The following is a 22,635-nucleotide window of genomic DNA, read 5'->3' as shown; positions in this document are numbered from 1 at the left end:
GATTAGTGTGAATTTCACCTTTTCTTTTCTTTTTTGTAGCATTTCGGTCTGCCTTTTTCACTTAAAAGATTAAAAAGGTTCTCTTAATATATATATTTTATTTGAAAAGTTAAATCTATTTTAAATAAAAAATACAAAAGTAAGTCAAAAAGGCAATACGCCCAAAAAGGTTAGAGAAAACGTGTCAGAGGATGGGTTAAGTTAACTTTGCCCACTTTTCTTATAGGCAAATCCTATTTACACAATTAAATTAGATTTCTGTCGACGTGAGTTTATGGTTAAAAATACGATATAATATGAGTGATTTCACTTGCCGTCAGCTTCAACCAAAACGGGGATTATGTAAATTAATGAAACGCGCATAATAATAATAATAATAATAGTAATAGTGACCAACAAGAAGTCCAGTCCAACGTTGTCCGGCCTGGAGGAAGTCTCGCGTCACAAAAAGATGTACAGATAATATAAGTTAATAATAATAAAAGAAAGGTCCGAAAGGGCAACAGCATTAAGCATTCATGCTGGCGCTTTGTTTGGGGGCTCCAACCACCCGGTCTTGGATAAGGGTAGGGGTGGGCCACCTCAGATTTGACTCAATGGATTTTGAAATTCAACTTGGATTAGGTTAGGTCTGGGCATTAATGCTTTTTTCTGCTTCTTCTTCATATAATAATAATAATAATTATTATTATATTGTTGGTTTTATAAATTGTTGGGTTGAAATTGGAATGGCTCGTGGGTTTGAAATTATTCCTTTATCGTGAAAACTAACAAGTCACGATTGCATGTGTATGCATATGAAAAAGCATTTTCTTTGTGTTGTGTCTTCCAATTAACTCTCCCCATTAATGTGAACTCTCGTGCCACAAAGGAAAGGATATTCCTCCCCCGTGGAATTGGATAAAGTCTTGTCTCCACCTAAAAGTTCTCAACCAGATGCAATCCCCCTATTCTTTCACATTATATGTTTCAACTTTTAATTAAATTGACTCAATATATTTTAATTCACTCCATATATTTCCTAAAATGTCTCTAAGTCCCTACTAAACATTCTCCGTGCCTGTACTTGTTTATTTTTAGTACAATTCCAGCAGGTTAATTCATTTCAATCGTTCTATCTATAATTGACTCAAATTAACCAAATATTTGTCCCCTTATCAAGGTGGGATGACTTATTGTATTACCAACAACAAACCTATTAAATAATAAAAAAAAAGACTATAATTGCGCGATTTTAAATTTTAAGTTTCAAACTGAACTGTATCAGCCCAAATCAAGTCTCTGGCCCAATCCAGCCTTATTTTGACCAACGAACCAATCGAGCTCCGTTCTGGCCCAATCTATTCTTTAGCTCAACTCTAGTTTTGCCCTAATTTGCAACAACATCATCATAATTACATGTTGGGTACTTTTAAGCCCGCTTTAAATTTTATCCTCATTAATGGCAGGTCACATCTTCATTAATAATAGATCTCATCCATATTAATGAGGGTCTCATCGATATCATGCTACCATCAGGGAGTTCTCTCGGTGCAGAATATTTAATTCTATAATCTTGCAAACGCACGATGCATGCATACAGAAGGATTTCTCCTCATTCTATACAAGACAGCTCTCTAGTCTACTGATACCTTGTCATTTTACACTCTTATTTATTTGAGCATCAAAGTGCTTATAGATGTCAGCCACCCCTCGAAGTCTATTTCTTATCGTCAAAAGCCCCCGCCTGATCATTCCTTAGGACCAGAAAGAACATAAACATTTGCAAAAAATGAGTTATGGTAAAAGCATATTTTATTTTTATTTTTTTTTTCTTTGGGGAGAATGAATCGAGAAAGAGGAGAATCCATCCACTTAGAAAACCAGAGAAAGAAATCCAAAAAAAAAAAAAAAGGAAAATAGGTGGTATCCTTGCGAGAGAAGAAAAGGTGTGGTGTGGCGTGGCAACGACCAGACCGAGAGGAGCCTAGCCACGCCACAATCAAAACCCTCCCTCATCATGATACCTTCCTTTGTTCCGCTCCCAACATCTAAAGTAATCCCCACCGCTTTGTAAGAATTATAAGGTCCCATATCTCCCCTCCATTCAAATCAAAATAATTGTATCCCTTTCATTCCATTTTTTTTTTTCTTTTTTAGTATGTTCCCTTTATAGTTTTAATTTTTTTATGCTGTGGTGTTGGCATTAGGTGGTGGGCTCGATCCAGTTAAATCTAATTCATCTCCACTTATATTATTATGAAAAATATCACATCTCCTTAATTTAATTCATCTCCACTTATCTTCTTCTGAGCTTGGATTGATTAATCATTAATTGTAGTATTTAATGACTAAAAATAAGACTTAATAAATAAATTTGTATTTACATGCACATATAGCGACGGTGTAAAATAACTTATCGGTTTTGGAATTTTGGCAACGCGCTTTTCAGTTAATTTTTTTAATAAATGTTTAATATTAAATATTCATTTCTTCAAATTTTGAAATAAAAAATAAAAATAGATATTACTAAAAATTTGCTAAATTTAATATTTAAATTTCTTAACAGTCAAAGGGGGTATGGTGTGGGTCCCGTAATAGAAATGTTCAAGTTTTTAAAGCGATGTGTTACTATACCACCTTATCTAAGAACAAAATATATCAAGTGGCATTTGTTAATTAAGATAAAAGTTAAAAAAGTTAAGATATGAAACATATCCCGGAGTTATATCATTTTTAACATATTTCTTGAGTTTATCTAATTATTTTTAAAAAAATTATTAATGACCTCTTATCTTGATCTTTCAATATATGTTTATCTCTCTTCCTCAAGATAAGTATATCTTGGTCTTTATAGATAAGAAAAAAAATAATATTTGAGTATGCATTTTAAAAAATTTAACAAATAATTTGATAAAAATCTTGGAATACTTCCCAACTTTATCTTGATCATTCTATATCTTGGTTCGAAAACCATTCTGAATTTTTCTTGATATTTCCTTATCTCACTTATTTTAACAAACGCTACCTAAATGTATAAACTAACAAATATTTGTTAAAAGTGCATTTAATATATTTTATTTTTAGTATCAAAACACTCTCTTATTGGTTAGTAATAGATATTATAATGTGAAATATTTAAAAAAAACAGTAACAATATTTGGATGCTAAAACAAAATTTATTGTGGACACACTTTAACGAGTGTCTTGTGCAAAAACCCTATACATGTGACTAATGTTATTATTATTTTAAGAATACTTCTTTACATAAAAAACAATTTTATTAATTAATAAAAAATTCATCGTATTTTTAGATATTTAAAAATTCACTTATTGCACCTTAATTACTTTTTTTAAACATATACATATCTACCTTTACTCGAGCAATGGTTAAGCACTCATAAATTCACTTTACTTCCAGATACAATAAATGCACATTAACATTACCCATATATATAACAAAAATACTATTTAGATATTCAAGGATTGTTTACTTATGAAAAATTAGAATAGATTTTTAAAAAATATTTCTATAGATATAGAAGACTAAAAATTATGTTCAAAATTATTTTTTAAATAAATAATTAAAAAATATTTTTTATTTTAAATTAAACTTTAAAAAACATCTTAGAGATGTTTTATAAAGAAAACATGTTTTTTTTAATTTAAACTCCACTTCAAATCCCATCAATAACAATTTTTTTTGTCTTTCGCTTCTATGTTTTCGATTGTTTCATTAACACTCATTTGTCCATTCGCCACATCTCCCTCTCAATTTTCTCGTTGCCTATCCTATATTCTAATAATAAGAGGTACAATCAACCTCTTTTCTTATCGGTCTCATCTCTGTCATTCTGGCAACAAGCATCGTTGGTGCCTTTTTCCTCGATACTCTCTTCTTCTTGTTTTTTATTGTCTCATCTTCTTGTTTTGTTGTCCTCGTCTCTCAACTAGCACCATTGTGCCTCCTTCTGTCATTGTGACGACGACAATTCCTCTTTCTATCATCCTATTATAACTATTCATCTTTTTTCTTATTGTTGATATCTACGTCTTTTCGTCTGCATGATTTTAAATACATTCCATCAATTTTTTTGAAGTCTAAAATTAGTTTGATATTTAACATAAATGAACACGTATTTCATTTTTCTCAAATTTTATATAGAAATAGAAACATAAATGGTATTTGAATATGAAAAAGAAAAGGGCTAATAAGAACAAAAAATTAAATTTTATCACATTTTCGCAATCTAATTTAAACGTTTAGATTTTGGCAATTAACTACCAATTTGGTTAATTGGTTGCAATTTTATTCGTAACCCGAATTTAATTCAAGAGGCGTGTGTGCCCACTAACATGGCAGACTACTAACATTTGAGTGGGCCTCACATTGACACATGTGAAAAAAATAAGGAAATTGCTACTTTGCCTGAATTTGTAAACACACGCAATAACTAAAAAGCATCAAATGACAAATATATCCTCACCTTGAAATTGCAACCTCTCCTCAAACATACTGCAGGCGCATCAAATGATGCCCAGGCGAACTTCATCATGGATGAAGTTCGCCCGCCACAATGTTAGGTAGACTTCATTTCAAGTGAAGTCCGCCCAGCTGTTGGGTGGACATTTGAAGTCCGCCCGACCGGCAGTTCTAGTGGACTTCAATTGATTTTTTCGGTATGTCCGTGCATCAATCTTTTCGGGTACTGTAACACGGCTCAAGAAATAATATATTAAATATATATGATATATATACACACACGCAGAATGGTAGGCAGGCGATGGTGATAGAGACCAAGGTGACGGTGACGACGCTAAGCTGGAGACGACGATGGAGGCCGATCTAGAAGATGGTACGACTGAAGACTCAGTACGAGAACTATCTATGGGAACTGGCTTGCATTGTCCCGATGATTCTAGCTCTGATCCCTATCTTTTCCTCTTCGTTCTTCACTCTCTGGCGCCTAATGATAACATCATCGTTTTCCTCGTTGAGTCAGAGCTCCACCACGTGGCCTGCCTCGACTACCTTTCTTGTTATAGCCTCCGCTAGACTGATCTCACTGCGTACCAGGACTCCATCAACTATATCCTTAAAGTATTTTCATTTCATTTTATATCTATATCTATATATGTCTATGCATATATATTTGTGTATTGAGGATATTGAATTTAGGTGTGTGTACACTATGAGTTTTGATCGGTAATGGTGTACCTTTTCGTCAACTAGTTTGATTGTGTCCTTTGCTATCATTCATTTCCGATACTATAAATTGATAAATGCACATTACATTAATATCAATGTCTATATGTTTATTTGTTGGCTAGCATTGGTTTGATAGAGGAGAAGGATCGAGGTTAATGGTGATTTGGAAACAACCGTACCAACTTCCAAACCTGTTATCGCCTCTAGCCCATTGTCGCCGCCTGCCCGACATTTTCTTTGTGTGTATATATACATAACATACATATATTGAACATATATATATTTATATATATTTAACATGTCATTTTATTTTTTTCACATGTGTTAAACATGAGACCCACTCAAATGTTTTAAAATGCCAAGTGACATGCCATGTCAGCTGGCGCACACGCCTCTCGAATCCAATTCGAGCCGTGAATAAAATTGTAACTAATTAACAAAATGATAAATTAACTGATGCCTGGTCACTGTCGATCGGCCCTGCCATTATGTGACATATTGCATGGCATTGCAGTGCATTGGACTGGACTTGCATTCATTGGGAATCATGCTTGTATGTGTTTAGGGTGTGACCATTAGCATGACACAGTTGGCCTGCTGAGTATTGACTTGTGTATGTTAGGCGAGTATATGCATTTAAAGCATTCGCTTGTGTGAATTCCTACGTGGGCGTAACATGACTTGATGCTTGGATTATGGGGGTCTTGTCATCATGTTAATGTTGCAGAAGTTATTGCATTTATTACTTTTTGCATTACATGGTTACGACACTATATTTATGATAGCCAGGGTCCTGGGCTCATATATCTTTGCTAGCCAGGGCTGCGGGCTCATATATATTTGCTAACCAGGGTCTCAAGCTCATATGATTTATGCTAGGGTTTCAAGCCCATGTGGTTGTGCTAGCCAGTCCATGATAGTGGCATGTTTGTATGCGGACTTGGGTGCCAGATTATGCATTTCTTATGTGGGCCCCAAGGACTACCACTTTGTGCATTGGTTTATTTAGTTATGTTGATGGCTATATATTGTAATACATGGCATGACATGACATTTTGATTTCTATCACGTCATTTGTTAGGTGGTATTCAATATGAGAGATTTAATTTCAGTTGTACCATATTTCTTCTACTGTGCTTACTGAGTCTCGTAGTTCACTTTATTTTACTATCATTTCAGGTTGAGAATAATGGTGCTCGGTGATAATTGTTATGGCGCTTGTTATTATTTTCTTTGAATTCTAAGTGTATAGGGCAATCCCACCCGAAAATATCTTTGAGGTGTGAGTTGTGATGAGGGGTTTTGATTATGTATGTGTGGTACTTGATTGATTAATGCTTTATTGAAAAAAGAAATGCCCCTAATCATGAAATGTATATTTATATTTAATTTGATTTTTTACTATTATATAATAATGGAGCAAATTTTCAGTCCATGCGTTTAACATATTAGTTGGTTGTAAATAAAAATTTATAAAATTCTAGGTCGTTGCATTTAATATTAATATATCAAGTGAGTATTGGTGCCTGGGGATCCTCGATTTGATTTTCGTAACCTTTTATGGAATGATCTTTTGTTATTAATAAATAAATAATATTATTAGAAAAAAATTGATAAGATGTCATGGAATCGCTTGAGTTGAGCAGCACATGCATGTGTGACCGATCTGTTTGAGTATCATCTCATTGTCAATCATGTTGGGGTCGACCTAATGAATAAAATATACAAAATATATTCCCACGTATTATCCCTTTGCAATTCAACTTTTTGGTAAGTTTGAATATTCAATCTTCCCCCCTCAAATCTTAAAAAAATAAAATAAAAAAAGACTCCTCATTGACTTGCCAATTTCAAATAAAACAAGCACATGGCTATCACCTTTTGGACCTATGCTTCACCGATAGGAAGCTTTACAACTAAGCAAAAAGTTTGTCGCATCCAGTTTTTAAATCTAGTCAAGGTCTTAATAAATTTTAACATATATTAGACTAGTTAAAAGGAGGACAGAATTGCGTTAAAAATCAAAGCTTATTAATTAAAATTACATTTTATTTTATTTTAAACATCAAATTACCGAAGTGATTTATTTTTTATGATTTGCCAACATAAACTCTGATTTATAAACATAGAGAGGGAAACTCATTTGAAGTGAAATTCCTAAGCAAAAAGGCAAATCAGAGTTAAAATAAATTTGTGCAAATATATATATATCTATATATATATATGTGGTTGGGGTTTGATCTAAACGTCAGGGCAGGGCAGGGTAGGCAGTGTTTGGTTTGCTTTCTGTTCTGGCTGAGCTCCCGAGACAGATTCACGGAAGGGAACACGACTCCCAAAGAAGAGAGAGACGCATCGGCTATGGCGGTGACGGCTAAATCTGCGCCTGCCGTTGCGCCGCCTCGATGTAATCGCCGGAACGTCAATGATCGCGGTGGCTGAACACGGTTGGTCCATTCCACTTGTATCTGCACTCTAATCCTAAGCATCTCCTAACACCGTTGGAAGGAGCCCAACTGCCCGCCATCTAAGGTTTTTTATTAAGAATTTTGTACTGTTTGAGCTCCAAATCAAAATTGAAAATTGACAACTCAATTCATTTCATTCAGAGTTTTATTAAGTTCGAGCTGGAGGTTGGTTCATTATATTAAATATTTTTTATTATTAGTTTTAAGTGATTATTTTTATAAAATGTGTATTTCATTTAACATGCATTAATACAAAAGTTTTTAAACTTCAAAACTAAGTATTATAAATTTGTATTGTTGGAAAAATAAATACATTTAATGGTCAGAAAATAAGTGTATTTAGTACTTGTAACTATTACTTTAAGACAATAGTTAACCACAAAAATATACTTTATTTTCATATAAATTATATATTTATTATATTTTATTTTTGGCATCCAATCAATTTTATTAATTGATAATAAATATATTACGTTTTAAACTATTTAATCAAGTAATATAAATAAAATATAATAGATGTGCATTATTTATAAACAACATATATTTATTATTACTACTTAACTATTATAATTAGATTAATAATAATAGTAATATTTTATTATTTTTGTTGGTGATTTTTTTTATTTAAATTTTTCACATAAAATTTTATATTCGTATGCATAATTAATAATTTATTTTCAAGCAAAATTCTTACCACAGGCATATAAACAAACCACAAGTAAAGGATATATAATCCTACAATTGTAAATATAAATAAGCTTCTTGGTGAATAATGAGTGCTTAGTGCTAGCAAATTTAAACTTTAGCTCGTTTATTAGTTGAATTTAAAAATTAAACTCAAATTTATTTAATTATTTGAATAAATTATTCAGAATCAAGATTAACTAAAATTAAATTCGTAAATAGCTATGTTTACCAATATCTTAAACACTCATTTTTCATAAATGTAGTCGTAAATGAATATTTAATAAATTTATTTTTTAGACAGGATAATATTAATTATCATTTTAAGGTAATAATAAAATAATAATTATTTTAAATGATATATATTTATTATATATTATTTGTAGCTTCTAAATTATTCTATTGGTTAACTAAATGATATGTTTATAATCAATTATTTAGTATAAGTACAAATCATGTTCAATAAATGTATTTTGTATGAAAAATAAGGCATTGGAAAAAACATTGCCATTATTACATTTGATTTCTTGTTGTTGGAATTGACTTCATGAAAGGGCAAAGTTTTCTCGTGTAGGGGGGGAAGCGGGGGGTGTGACTTCACTTGTTGAGGTGGTCCCCGGTCCACGTCAGATAGGCGTGGAAAGCCATCTGACCCCCTTGAATGCACCCAGACTTCAACCCGCACCGTACAATTCCCACCGACCCACCCCCACTGCCACCACCACGTTGCCATTCATGCACCCACCCACCGTTTTGGCAGTTTTGTTCGTTCGGTGCAGGATTCTAAGTAATGCAAATTACGTACCCACGTTGGGCGCATTGGTCGGTTATTTAAGATTTTGTGATTTGGTTAAATAATATATTAAACAAAAATAAAACATAAACTTTTTCAAATTATAATTCACGCTGCCCCTGGGAGGATTGAAATCTACTTGGTATTTATTTCTTTGAAAGGGATACCGCAGAGTTTGTCCTGGGTTTTTGAAGACCTAGGAGAAATTTTTTCAAGTGTGTCCCTTTATACAAATTAAATAAAAAAAATAAAAAATATTAATTAATTAATTTTATTAAAATTTTAAGAATTTATAAAAGATAAGAAAAAATAATTTGGGGCCTCATTAAAACCTTATTTGGGAAAAATTCAATGGGACAAAACCCCAAATGAAGGAAAAAGAGTACCTTACATTGTAAATAATATTGCATTAAAAAACGAAAACAACATATTTGAGTCTACATACTTCCTCCCGAATCTCCATAAGCATTTCTTGATTTGATCAATTTTTATTTCATCTAGGGTTGTCAAAACATATCCAAAAATCGGTTAACTGGATCGAACCATGCCTTTTGGATTGATTCTATAGTTCAACGGTTAGGTTTTGGTTTTAAAAAATTCAGAACCAATGTATTTAATTTGGTTACTGATTTTTTTTTTCAAACCATGGTTCGAACCGAACCAGAACCAATATTATACTTATATATATTATAATTTTTTAATTATATATATATATGCATAAATAGTATTACTTCTTAGAAAACTAGCGAGATTCATGAACTATTTTATTTCTAACCTTTTATGCGCTATTGTTATACTAAATAGTCGATGTAATCTCATTTGATGAGATAGTTTATGAATTATTTTGTTCTATTTTTACTTAAACACTTGAAGCATTAATGAAGTTATGGGTTTATTTTAATTAACAAATTTGTTTGTAATTTCATATTTTGCGAAAATGTTTAGAAGTTAAATGTTAATTTGATAGAATCGAAATCGAACCGAAACCGGTCCAGTATGACGGATTGGTCATGACTTGATTTTATATATGTAATAGTTCGGTTACTGGATTCTTATAGAACTGGACAAATCCGAATCATTGACACCCCTACTTTTATCCTCCACAATTAATCGAAGTAAAAATAATGATCACATGTACTAACAAAATAAAAATAACAATGAAATCTTCTTTGACAATGTATAAGTGGTAACTTCTTTTGTTAATTTTTTATACACATATATACATAAGTTTAAAAAAAAATTTGTGCCCCCCTCACTTGTGGGCCCTGGGTTGTGGCCTTGGTAGCCCTGGCCCAGGGTACCCGTGGCTAGACGTTGAATTTCCTCAAATTTTTTTATTTTCATATCTACTTTTGGGATTATTATTTTTATGCAGGTATTTGTGCTCATATTCTCGATTATGTAATGAAAGATAAATTAGAAGTTGAGCTTTTATCCCTTGCGTAGGCAATGAATCAAACTTATGATCCACCAAACTACACCGACATATCATTCGCGCTTTTCTATCACGCTAGGTATGTTCGTATTCACACTTAATGCTTGTGAATGTATTGCTACTTGCCAAATAATATATTTAGATGTTGTTTGACTTAATTTACACTTTGGTTAAATGAAGTTAATATATGTTCTTTAGCTAATTTTGTTTTCGCTTATTTGACAAACTATCACACTCTTCTCTAATAGCTTATTTTGTAAGTTGACAGATTGCATCTTAATTTTGGTAATTTAAGAGATACTTTAATTAAATGTGTAAATTGTCATTATAATATAAACTTTTTATTCAAATACTTTAATAAATTTGTTAAACAAATAAGTTTTTAGGGTTTATCAGATTCTATGATTTAAGCCAATAAGTTTTGAATTTTTGCACACATTGAACCGTTACTAAGCTAAACAAAATATATATCAATTCCACATTTCAAAATTCGAATTCATTAATGACTATTTTTAGGGTATTTTTAGGATTTTTGCATCTACCTCCCTCCAAAATGCGTCATGCCTGCCTTTTCGAATCACATTATTTCTTCAGGTCGCATTCTCCTCTTTTATATTTGTATTGCATCTCTGAATCTGATTATTGTATCGACTCTTGTTATTTTTACAATAAATATAACTGTTATGTCCTTAAATATGTAAGAGTATAGGAATAAAAAATAACCCTCAGAGTTATTTTGGTCTAACAAATAGTAAAAGAGGACCAAAAAGAAAAAAACACAAAAAAACAGCAACTTGGTATCGATAATAAATGGTCAGTCAAAGAAGTCAATTCGGTAAATGTTGTGCTGGCATGGTTGATGGAGACGGATGAGCGGACTTGACAATTCAGAGTATTTTATTTATTGAACGTAGTAGTAATAGTAGGCAGTAGGTAGGCCTAAGGCCGAGATCCTGAGAGAGAGAAGCGAAGCAACGCAAGTAAGCTGCACAATAATAATAATAATAATAATAATTAGTAAACAACAATATCTGGTACACGGCAAGGGGGAAGGCGTTATTTGTTGTCGTGGCGGGTGAAATGGCGCCAGGCATCGCGGCTGCGTCAAGGGCGTGTGGGGCCGCCTCGGAATTGTCGCCTTGCGTTGGACTCCAGACAGTGTCTGGCAGACACGGGGAGGTGGCGATCCAGGACACAGTTATTGTCCGTTATGGCAGTTTTGCCACGTTAGGGACACGTGCTTTTCTCCTCCCCTTCCTCCAGCTCTGGCCCCACCACCGCCCCCGGAGGTTGACCGTTCCTGCGTACGGTCGCTCCGCCGTGGCCCCTGCCCCTCCCCGGCCTCCTGCCGACAACCCCCCCTCCCCCCAAATTCCTCTCGACAGGCAGGCGATGTCCAGCGTAGAACTTTAGAAGGTAAGGAAGTGAGTAGGAGGAGCTGTTACAATTTGACTTTTTATCGTTTGCCATTTAAAAAACTGAGATTTATTGTTCAATTACGTAAATGATCAAAAACAAATTTAATTTTTTGGGTTCAGAATCCGAAGAAGGGCGTAAGTGTAACGGTGGGCGGGAGGGGGACGTTGAATGGGATAGCGGTTTGGGCAGTTGTGAAATCGTTATCTTTCTGGTTAGAGTCAGATTTGTTCAAATTGTTTGGTTTTTATTTGACCAGATTGGGCTACAGTTAAGGCGGGGGTCCGGCATTGCTGCCGACACACATGCAGGATTGGCTGGGGCTCCCAAGGCCCCACCCAATTCCTTTTTTAATTTTCGTGCCCCATGACTTTTCAATCCCCGCGCCGCTCGCCCCCACCACCACTGCACCACATGCCTGCCTTCAACCTAATGTTTCACTTCCCTTCAACATTTACTGCCCACCCCCACCCCCGCCCCCGCCCCCGCAGACCCCCGGTCTTTGACACATTAATAAGTGTTTGGTTTCCATGCATGTATCCTTGTGTAGTTCAATTTAATCGTGTTTCGGTTCTAAAATAATATCAATTCAAATGTTTCATTCTAATTATAGATAACAATAATATATTTAAGTGCTGGATAATTTTCTAAATTCATATGCAAAAGCAAATTACTAGCAATGCATTCCTTCTTTTAAAGTCGAAGTGTGATTCAAGTCAGAGTCAACGACAACATTCGCATTTTTTATTTATTTATTAAATGTTATGTGTTTCGTTCCCTTTTCCTTCCTTAATGCTCCTTAGCCTAACTGGCTGTCTTTTTTGCTACCATGTTCCCCCCACCCCCCTCATTTTCTAAGCAAAAGGGCCCGAATCACCAAAACGACCCGTTCAAATTGGACCCAAAAAGGACATAAAAACTCCCTACTTCCAACTGCACAATAAAAGCAACTTAAGAGAAGAAACTTATCATACACTTTTTTTTTTTTTCAGAATGGATAATAATAATAACAATAATAAAATCAGTTTCCATTTTTGGTTCCGTTTTAACAATAGAAAATTTTCCTTTTAATCATATAAATCGCATTTACTGTATACAATTATTTTTTTCAAGAAATACTGCTAAATTTTAAACCTATCACTACAATCACCTAATTTTTATCTCACAATAATTATACTTTCTAAAATAATGTTTTGAAAATCTACGAAGTCTTCTTAATATTAATTATTTAACTAAAATTTAATTATTTTAATTAATTGTGTTCATTTCGTTTAATTTCAAACATTTAGATTAAATCCCGCTTCGAAATTTCAGTTCAGTTCAACCTTTTTATATACAAATTCTGTTGATTCGAAATTAAGAGAATGCTCACCCTTAGTATGGGCAGATTTGACTTGATGGGCTGCCAGGCCTGTCCCGAGTTCTGATTAAATTGTATTGGGCCGGGCAGTGAAACTTTAGGGCTGTTCAGGTCCTCGGCCCACGGGCTTCTGGAACAAGGTTGCATCTCTGAAGGCCTGAAGAGGAGACGGTGATGGCACGGCTGCGGTGCCTTCGATTTGCGCGCATCACATGAATGGCTTCTTCGTCGCGACTTCAAGTATCTCAGAGTTCAGACTTCCCCTCTGTATTGTTCGAAATTGTTTAGGAGGTGTTGAAGCGGCTCGAGTATATATATACATATACATATATATCTTTAGACAGAGGGGAATCTGAGGTTGCCGCTTTCCGAGGTTTCAAACTGGAGGCAATCATCTTCTTTCAACGGGATAGAAGTGATGATTATTTTGCAGGCTCCTTCCAAATATCTTCTCCAGATCCTGTCCAATCGGCTTCTCAAGTAACTTCTGCTTTTCCCTCGCTATTTTTTTTTCTCAGTTCTTGCGGATTTCGCTTTTCTTGCTTTACAGATCGTGGCATCGGTGACTCGTTTTTATTTTCTGAAATTTAGGCATATTTTCGTGGTTCCTCGTTTGAATGTGATCTTATTTGACATTTCCGAATGAAATTTGTCGATCTCCAGTTGAAATGTGGTTCTGGGGTTTGCTTGTGTGATGTAGAAAATCCCCGACTTTGGTCGATTGCATTTTTATTAGAGTTGAGGGCGCAGTTGATTTTGTTTTATAAAATTTGTAGTGTTTTGATCAAAATGAAAGTTGTGCTTCAGATTCTTTTGAACTATGGTTCTTTTCTATGTTCAGTTGGACTGAAATTTTAATTCATTTATTTACTGGCAATGGGATATGCCTTTTTGTTGTTACAATTGCATTTGGGAACCCTATCTGGGCCACAAAAATAATTCACTCTTCTTACCATTTCTCCTTCTTGGCTTAATGAAGGAGTTTTTGTTGTCCTTCCTGTAATTCTGGCACTCATATTGCGTCCTTGGAGCCCGACAAAATTTTGTTTCTTGGCTTCTAAAATGCATTTTCACTGGTACTATTATAGGTGTTATAAAAACTCAATACGTTGATATTCTGTTTTCCTTCTTTCTTTCTTTTCATGAGGAGCTGAGAATATACTGACATATTTCGGCTATCATTTGTTAGTTCTTTGTTCTTGATCTGCCACCTTTTGTTTCTGTAGTATTGAGAAAGGAGTTGAACTGGACTGCCTTTGGGTCGAATTTGACGATGTCCGTTACCATGTTCAGGTGATTAGCAGCCTTTGTCACAATTTATATGCGAATGGAAGATGGAACAATGTAAAATGTTCAGTTGAAATGATGCATGTATTAATTCAGTTTGTTATTTGCTTATTTTGGTATTTATTTTTTTATTGCAATTCTCATGCTTGCAAATACAAATGGATTGTGCATACATGATTTTTTCTCAAAATATCTTGCAGGGAACGATGAAAAATCCGCATCTTCTGCTGCTATCATTGTCATTACCTACTCCACCTCCGGAAGCTGTTTTCTTTGGGGGACTTCCTCTTGGAGCCATAGAAGCTATAAAAGCTTCATATGGTGTGTTTGTACAAATTCTTGATCCTCCAAGAGACGGCTTTAACCTCACCTTGAAACTCAATTTGTCTAAACTTCCTCCAGATGAAGGTTCAATGAGTTTATTTTCTAAGGTTACTATAAGCTTGCCATTGCTATGCTGAAATGTGCATATCAGTTTCTTTGGCTTTGTCATCTTCTGTTTTTATTCTATAAAGCTGCTATTGATTTCTTTATTTGCTCTATATTATTTGATACGGTCACCAATCAAGACTCGGCCCAAGGCCGACCCAATTAAACCGGAACAGTATCAACAAAATAGTAGTGCCATAATGTTATTCTAAAACTTCTGATGCGGTTACCAATTAAAACTCGGCCCAAGGCCGACCCAACTAAACCGGAACAGTATCACCAAAATAGTAGTGCTATAATGTTATTTTAATACTTTTTAAGTTTTAGAATTCTACTTGATTTAGGATTCTACTTTATATTTCTACTTGATTTAGGATTCTACTTTATATTTCTACTTGATTTAGGATTCTATTTCATGTTTCTACTTGATTTAAGATTCTACTTCATGTTTGATTAGAGTTTTATTTTTATTAGGATTTTAGTTGACTTTTATTTAGGATTTATTTCTATTAGAATTCTAGTTGGATTTTGTTTACAAATGTTAGATGGATTTGGATTAGCCAAATACTATAAATATACCTAGGATCTAAAGTTTGTAATCAAGTTTTAATCAATCAAATTTCAGCAACCTATTTGGGTTTTCTTAGCAAAACAGTCTTGTTTTTGCGTCTTCTTGAAAGCCAAGCTTCGGCTATTGAAGTTTGCTCTTTCAAGGGTTTATTTTGGTGTGTTTTTTTCACACACGCGCTACACGCTACGTCATTATTGTCCTTACCCCAGCATTTTTTTGCATAACATTTTTATTGTTGTTGCTCTGTTTGTGTTTTTGGGCTTCCCCTTTACTTCTAATTTAATGTTTGGCCAGGCTCAGTAGGTTGTCTGCTGCTGTCTAGCCTGCCTTTGTGTTATTTGTGTTGTATGACTCTCTAGAAGTCCTTTATCTTTGACTTCTATTTTACTGGTTCATTCCAAGTTTGGAAAATTATTTTGCTAGATATAATGGAAAATGTAAAATCTTCCATAGCCCATGCGGCTATGCCAATATGCATATTCCCTATTTTTTTTTTAGAAGTTCTGTAAAATTCTTGAGAATGTTGAACAGAACTCATACGCATGTACAAAATAAAAAGAAATTCTGAATGTGTTAGTCAATATTGCCAACTGTGTGGTAATTCAACATTGATGGAAGGTTAATGATTAGAGGGTGCGCACTGAAACTTGTGGTAGAAACAGTACCTATACATAACATCATGGAAAAACTAGATTATTAGGTGTATAAAGCTTTAAATTGGATTATCAGGTGTATAATGCCAGCAACTTCTCTGGGCTTCCCTCCAGTTTCGAGTGACTGCCATGTTGACTGAAACCCAGGTATTTCTGGAAAGCAAAAATCGAGAAATGCAGATCTGGATAATCAGAGGAAGAAGACGACAAAGGAGAAGCGGAAGAGATGGTGGCAGTGCTTGTTCTGCCGATGGAGGAGGAGAAAGACAATGGAAGTGATGCACATGATTATATAATAAGGGGAAAAATAGTAAAAAGAATACACAAACTTAATCCCACCTTGCCCAGATTGTTTTATTGGGGGGCCGGTGGGTGGGTGGGTTGAGGTATTAAATACCCACTTTGGTGGGATTAATTAGTCCAAATTTTAATTAATACCTGTTGACTTTTTTACCAAACATGGTATAACTAAAACACAAGTATTACTGCCTCTTTATCTGCCAAAGAAACGGGCCATAAGAGTCTCCTATCAAGGTTTTATTGTTCTTCCTCTACCTCTATCTTTTTTGCTAAATATTTGTCCCATTCTATCTACTTTCCTCATAGGTACCTCTATTAGTCTTTTTCTCATGTGACCAAACCATTTTAATTGTATTTCACATATATTACCTTCAATAAGAGCCACTACAACCTTACTACAAACAACTCATTTCTAAATTTATCTTTTCTTGTATGACTGCATATCCCTCTTAACATCCTCTTTGTTGTAAAACAAAATAATTTTTCAATACCATTTTCTTGTATCTCAATCATATTATAATTACATTTTCAAACTTCATGTTTTGATCCATTGTCGAGTGCATATTCTCATTTTATAATATTGAAGAATTTAGAGGATCAAAATTCTGATTGAGAAGAGATCCAAAGCACAAAACAACTCACTCTATTCCGTGGTACACGGCTGTGTTAAATACAGCAATACAACCTATCTCCAAGCTAAAAAATAGGACATTTAAATTACAAATTAATAACAACTTATTTAGATAATAAAAACCTAATTTTTTCAGATATAAAAAAGGCTTTATCTTCTATCTTCTTATCTGGCCTTTTGTTTCAAATCTCCAAGATAATTTCGGCTTTATCTCTTCCAAGATTATCTTCAACACTCCCCCTCAAGCTGGAGCATAGATATCCTTCATTCCCAGCTTGCCTCTTATTACTTCAAAGCCTTGTTTGTTCATTGCTTTTGTAAAGATGTCAGCTTCTTGTAGGCCGGTAGGAATGTACATCAGGTTTATTCCACTATCTTCAATCTCTTGCTTGATGAAGTGCCTATCAATTCTCACATGTTTCATTCGGTCATGTTGAACTGGATTGTTTACTATACTGATGGCAGATTTACTATCACAGTATAATCTTGTAGGATCAGTATTAGTTATCTTCAAATCATTCATAAATTTTTCTAGCCATATTATTTCACAGACTCCTTGAGCTATAGCTCGGTACTCTGCTTCAGCACTACTTCTTGCTACCACACTCTGTTTTTTGCTTCTCCATGTGACAATATTTCCCCACAGCTTTGTGCAATAACCAGAAGTTGATTTACTATCTTCAACTGAACCTGCCTAATCAACATCTACAAACCCTTGAATTCCTCAGTCTTCGTACTTTTTGAATAAAATACCTTTACCAGGAGTTCCTTTCAGGTATCTTAGGATATGATAAACTGCATCAAGATGTTTGTCATGAGATGAATGCATGTATTGACTTACCTTACTTACTGCGTATGAAATGTCTGGTCTGGTAAGAGATAAGTATATTAGCCTTCCCACTAATCTTTGATACCGCTCCTTATTTACTTCTTTTCCTGTCCCATCTATATTGGCCTTCCAATTGGGTTCTAGTGGGGTACTAGCTGGTCTACAACCCAGCTTGCTTGTTTCTTTGAGTAGGTCTAGTGTATATTTTTTTTGAGATATAAGAATTCCCGCCTTGCTCCTTGCTACTTCCATCCCAGGAAAGTATCTCATCTGCCTAAGGTCTTTTACTTCAAAAGTCTGCTATAATTGTTCTTTTAAAGCTTTGATCTCCTGATGATCAGTACCTGTAATAATAATGTCATCCACATAGTCAATTAAAATTGTTTTTAGACCATTAGCAGCATGTTTAGTAAATAGGGTATGATCAGACTGCCCTTGTTGATACCCCAACTGATGTAATGTGGTACTAAATCGCTTGAACCAGGCCCTAGGAGATTGTTTTAGCCCATATAGAGATTTGATTAATCTGCAAACCTTCCCTTTTTCTTCAAATCTGGGAGGAATTCTCATATATATCTCTTCTTCTAGCTCTCCATTCAAAAACGCATTCTTTATATCAAGTTGGTGTAGTTCCCAATCTAAGTTGGCTGCAATTGATAATAACACACGTATAGAATTGAGCTTTGCAACAGGTGCAAAGGTCTCTTCATAATCTATACCTTGGGTTTGTGTGAATCCTTGGGCCACCAACCTTGCTTTGTATCGTTCAATGCTTCCATCAGCTCTATGTTTTGTTGTGAAAACCCATTTACTTCCTACCGCTTTCTTGTTCTCAGGTAGTTCAACCAGTTCCCACGTGCCATTTTTTATTAGGGCATCCATTTCTTCCATTACAGCCTTTTTCCAATTAGGATTTTGTAGAGCTTCACCAATGTTTTTTGGTATGTACACCTCATCCAATTTTATAGTAAATGCCCTGAAACCTGGGGAAAGCTGAGAATACACCAAATGATTAGCAATGGGGTGTTTAGTACATGATCTTACCCCTTTTCTCCAAGCAATTGGGACATCCAGATCAACTGATTCAGCCTCCGAATTTCTTGTTTCTGATTCAGCATTCTGTATTCTGTTGCGATCTTCAATTGGCACTGCTGATTCATTTCTTGCTCCCTCTCCATGTGTTGGACCTTGTTCCAGGAATGATGATTGGTCTTGCCTTGGTTCGAGATCCTTTCTTCTTGAATATACCTTGAGTGGCAGCTTTGATTCAGGATCAGGATCGGTTGTAGTTTTTGCTGTTTTTTCTGCAGCAGATTTTTGCTGTTCTCCCCCTGAATAAGTTACAGTATTCGGAATAGGAGTAGAAGGAGCAGCTGTTTTAGGCAAAATACTAACATCCTAACAATTATCTCTACCAAAAACTGCTTTGGTCATCTCCCCCTGCAGGTTAGTGGTAGAATAATAAGACTGATTCTTGAAAAAAGAGACATCACATGATACCAAAAACCTTTTAGTGTTAGGACAATAACACTTGTATCCTGGTTGGGTGGGTGAGTAGCCAACAAACACACATTTCAAGGACTTAGGATGCAATTTTGAGTGATAATTATGAACGTAGGCTGTACATCCGAAGATTTTAGGGGATAAGGAATTAAGCATGCGGGTTAGGAGAGGATAGGATGTAATGAGAGTGTTTAATGGGGTTTTGAAATTGAGGATCTTAGTAGGAAGCCTATTAATGAGATAGGCTGCTGTAAGGACGGCTTCTCCCCAAAAAGATGTAGGCACAGAACTAGAGAACATCAATGTGCGAGCAGTTTCTAGCAAATATCGATTTTTCCTCTCGGCAATTCCGTTTTGTTGGGGGTTATAGGGACATGTGCTTTGATGAATAATGCCATTGTCTCTCAAGTATGTCTCAAATTCAGAGGAGAAGTATTCTTTTCCATTATCCGAACGAAGGATATGAATGGATGTTTGAAAATTGTTGAGAACCATTTGATGAAAGTTCCTAAAAAGTTTAAAGACTTCTGATTTTTCCTTCATCAAAAACACCCAACACACCCTAGTATGATCATCTATGAAAGTGACAAACCAGCAAGTATTGGTTAGATTAGGTAACCTAGTTGGCCCCCATACATCACTATGGATAATGTAAAAAGGTTTAGTTGGTTGATATGCATGAATAGGATGAGAAGATTTAGTTTGTTTAGCAAGAATGCACTCTTCACAATTGAATGAATCATTCATATTATTGCTAAATAAATGAGGGTACAAAATCTTTAAATATCGAAAGTTCGGATGACCTAATCTTTTGTGCCATAAGTAGATGTTAGAATCTGAAACAGTAGAGGAAACAAAAGAATGTTGTAACCTAGAAAGAAAAACAGGAGTTGCAGCCGATCCTTGCACATAATAAAGGCCTTCTCTCTCCTTAGCATTGCCAATCATCTTCCCCGAAACGAGGTCCTGAAACACGCAATGAGTAGGAAAGAACATCACTTTGCAATGCATATCTCTAGTAGCTTTGCTGATAGACAGCAAGTTGCATTTTAATGAAGGCACGTATAGAACAGATTTCAGCCATAAACCATCTAGATATACCGAACCTTCACCTTCAACATGTGATATTGCACCATCTGCCATAGTTACCCTAATATTCTTCTCACAACGTTTGTAATCCATCATACCACAAAGAGATCCGGTCATATGGTCGGAAGCTCCCGTGTCAACAATTCAATCATTCTTATTAAGCAGCTTAGACAGATAACAATCATAAACTATACCTTGTTTTACATGGGAGGCTGTTGGGTTTGATACTTCCTCAGAATTAGTGGGTTTTGTAACCCTTGTTTGGTTTAAAACTTGTTGCAGAATTTCCAACTGGTTGGACGTTAGGGTGATACTTGTACCTTCTTCTGTATCTGCTGCATAGGCTAATTGTGGTTTTTTTGATTCTGGTTTCTCCCCTTCCAATTGGCTGGCCTTCCATGTAACTTCCAACAGTTTTCTTTGGTGTGGTTTGGTTTCTTGCAATGATCGCACCAAGATTTATCTCTTGTATGATCTCCTCGAGGTGCTGTTATCCTTTGTTTGGAGACTACAAGTGCTGATCCACCCTGATTGTTAACTTCTATTGTTGTGTGCATCATCACCCTTTTTCTGCTTTCTTCCCTCCTTACTTCGACAAAGGCCTCCTTGATGGAAGGAAAGGGTTTTATCCCTAGGAGTCGTCCTCTGACTTCATCTAAGTCAGAGTTTAGTCCCTGCAAGAAATCAAACACCCGCTCCTTCTCGACCATCTTAGCATACCTCACTCCATCTTTTGTACACTCCCAGTTTATATCATAATATAGATCCATCTCTTGCCATAGTTCAGATAGAATATTGTAGTAATCAGTGACCGAGTTGTTACCTTGGCGGGTGGTTCTTAAGGCTGATCTTACCTGAAAGCATTGTGCTGTATTTTCCATATCCGAATACAGACTTTGAACGACATCCCACACTTCCTTGGCTGTCTTATAGAATAGGTAGGTTCTCCCTATCTTTGGCTCCATAGAATTGATGATCCAAGCCATCACTATGGAGTTTTCAGCATCCCAGGTACTATACTCGAGTGTATCAGCATCTGGTTGTGTTGTTCCGCCTGTGAGATAACCCATCTTGCCTTTTCCTTTCATCACTAACATAACCGACTGAGATCATTCCCGATAATTGGTTCCGGTAAGCTTATGTTGTGTGATTTGAAGGGTATGATGGTCTACTGAGATAGGCGAAGGGGATGGAAGAACTGATCGTGCTGCGGAAGGCGCGATATTGGAGGTTGCACTGGTGGTTGAGAAATCGGCCATATTGAGGAGAGTTAATGTGCTACGGAAGGTATGGTAATTTACAGAAACCTAGGCTCTGATACCATGAAGAATTTAGAGGATCAAAATTCTAATTGAGAAGAGATCCAAAGCACAAAACAACTCACTCTATTATGTGGTACACGGCTGTGTTAAATACAGCAATACAACCTATCTCCAAGCTAAAAAATAGGACATTTAAATTACAAATTAATAACAACTTATTTAGATAATAAAAACCTAATTTTTTCAGATATAAAAAAGGCTTTATCTTCTATCTTCTTATCTGGCCTTTTGTTTCAAATCTCCAAGATATAATTTCGGCTTTATCTCTTCCAAGATTATCTTCAACAAATATCAACTTATCTGTAGTAGCTTGCAGCCTCTACTTTCCTTCCATTGTAAAATAAAATAACAGGGCAATATATTTGATCTGCAGCACAGGCTTTTGGGAGGGGTAGCAGGGTGTAAATTTGGATTCTAGCAGTATTGGCATGAGTAATTGACTGTCTTGGAGTCAAACCACTTCCCCGTGACAGCCTGAATTTTAACCATTGCCAAGCCTTAAGCACATCCTTTCCTCTCATAATATGCAAGAAACATTTCTCATTAATAGAGAAAGGATATGATTCATAAAAAAAAAAAAATTATTCATCTTTTTAAGCAAGGTTGAAAGAAATACAATGTTCATCCTTCTTAACCAAGGCAGAAAGAGATTATGTTTGGGCAGAAAGTACTAAGAT

General features: G+C 35.0%; 1 protein-coding gene across 1 annotated transcript in view; it reads left to right on the top strand.

Annotated features, from left to right (window-relative positions):
* Positions 1-13,519: 13,519 nt before the first annotated feature.
* The window catches only part of LOC127795074 (actin-related protein 2/3 complex subunit 2A), a 29,092-nt gene continuing 19,976 nt past the window's right edge, over positions 13,520-22,635 (top strand). The window contains exons 1-3 of the mRNA XM_052326521.1: positions 13,520-13,824; positions 14,571-14,637; positions 14,832-15,039. Of these exons, the coding sequence (XP_052182481.1) occupies positions 13,763-13,824; positions 14,571-14,637; positions 14,832-15,039 (337 nt within the window). The 5' untranslated portion in view covers positions 13,520-13,762. The remainder of the gene's footprint in view (positions 13,825-14,570; positions 14,638-14,831; positions 15,040-22,635) is intronic.

This window comes from Diospyros lotus, chromosome 2 (genome assembly GCF_014633365.1).
Source record: "Diospyros lotus cultivar Yz01 chromosome 2, ASM1463336v1, whole genome shotgun sequence".
In the NCBI taxonomy this organism is placed as follows: Eukaryota; Viridiplantae; Streptophyta; class Magnoliopsida; order Ericales; family Ebenaceae; genus Diospyros; species Diospyros lotus.
This window is presented reverse-complemented; position numbering and strand designations above follow the sequence as displayed.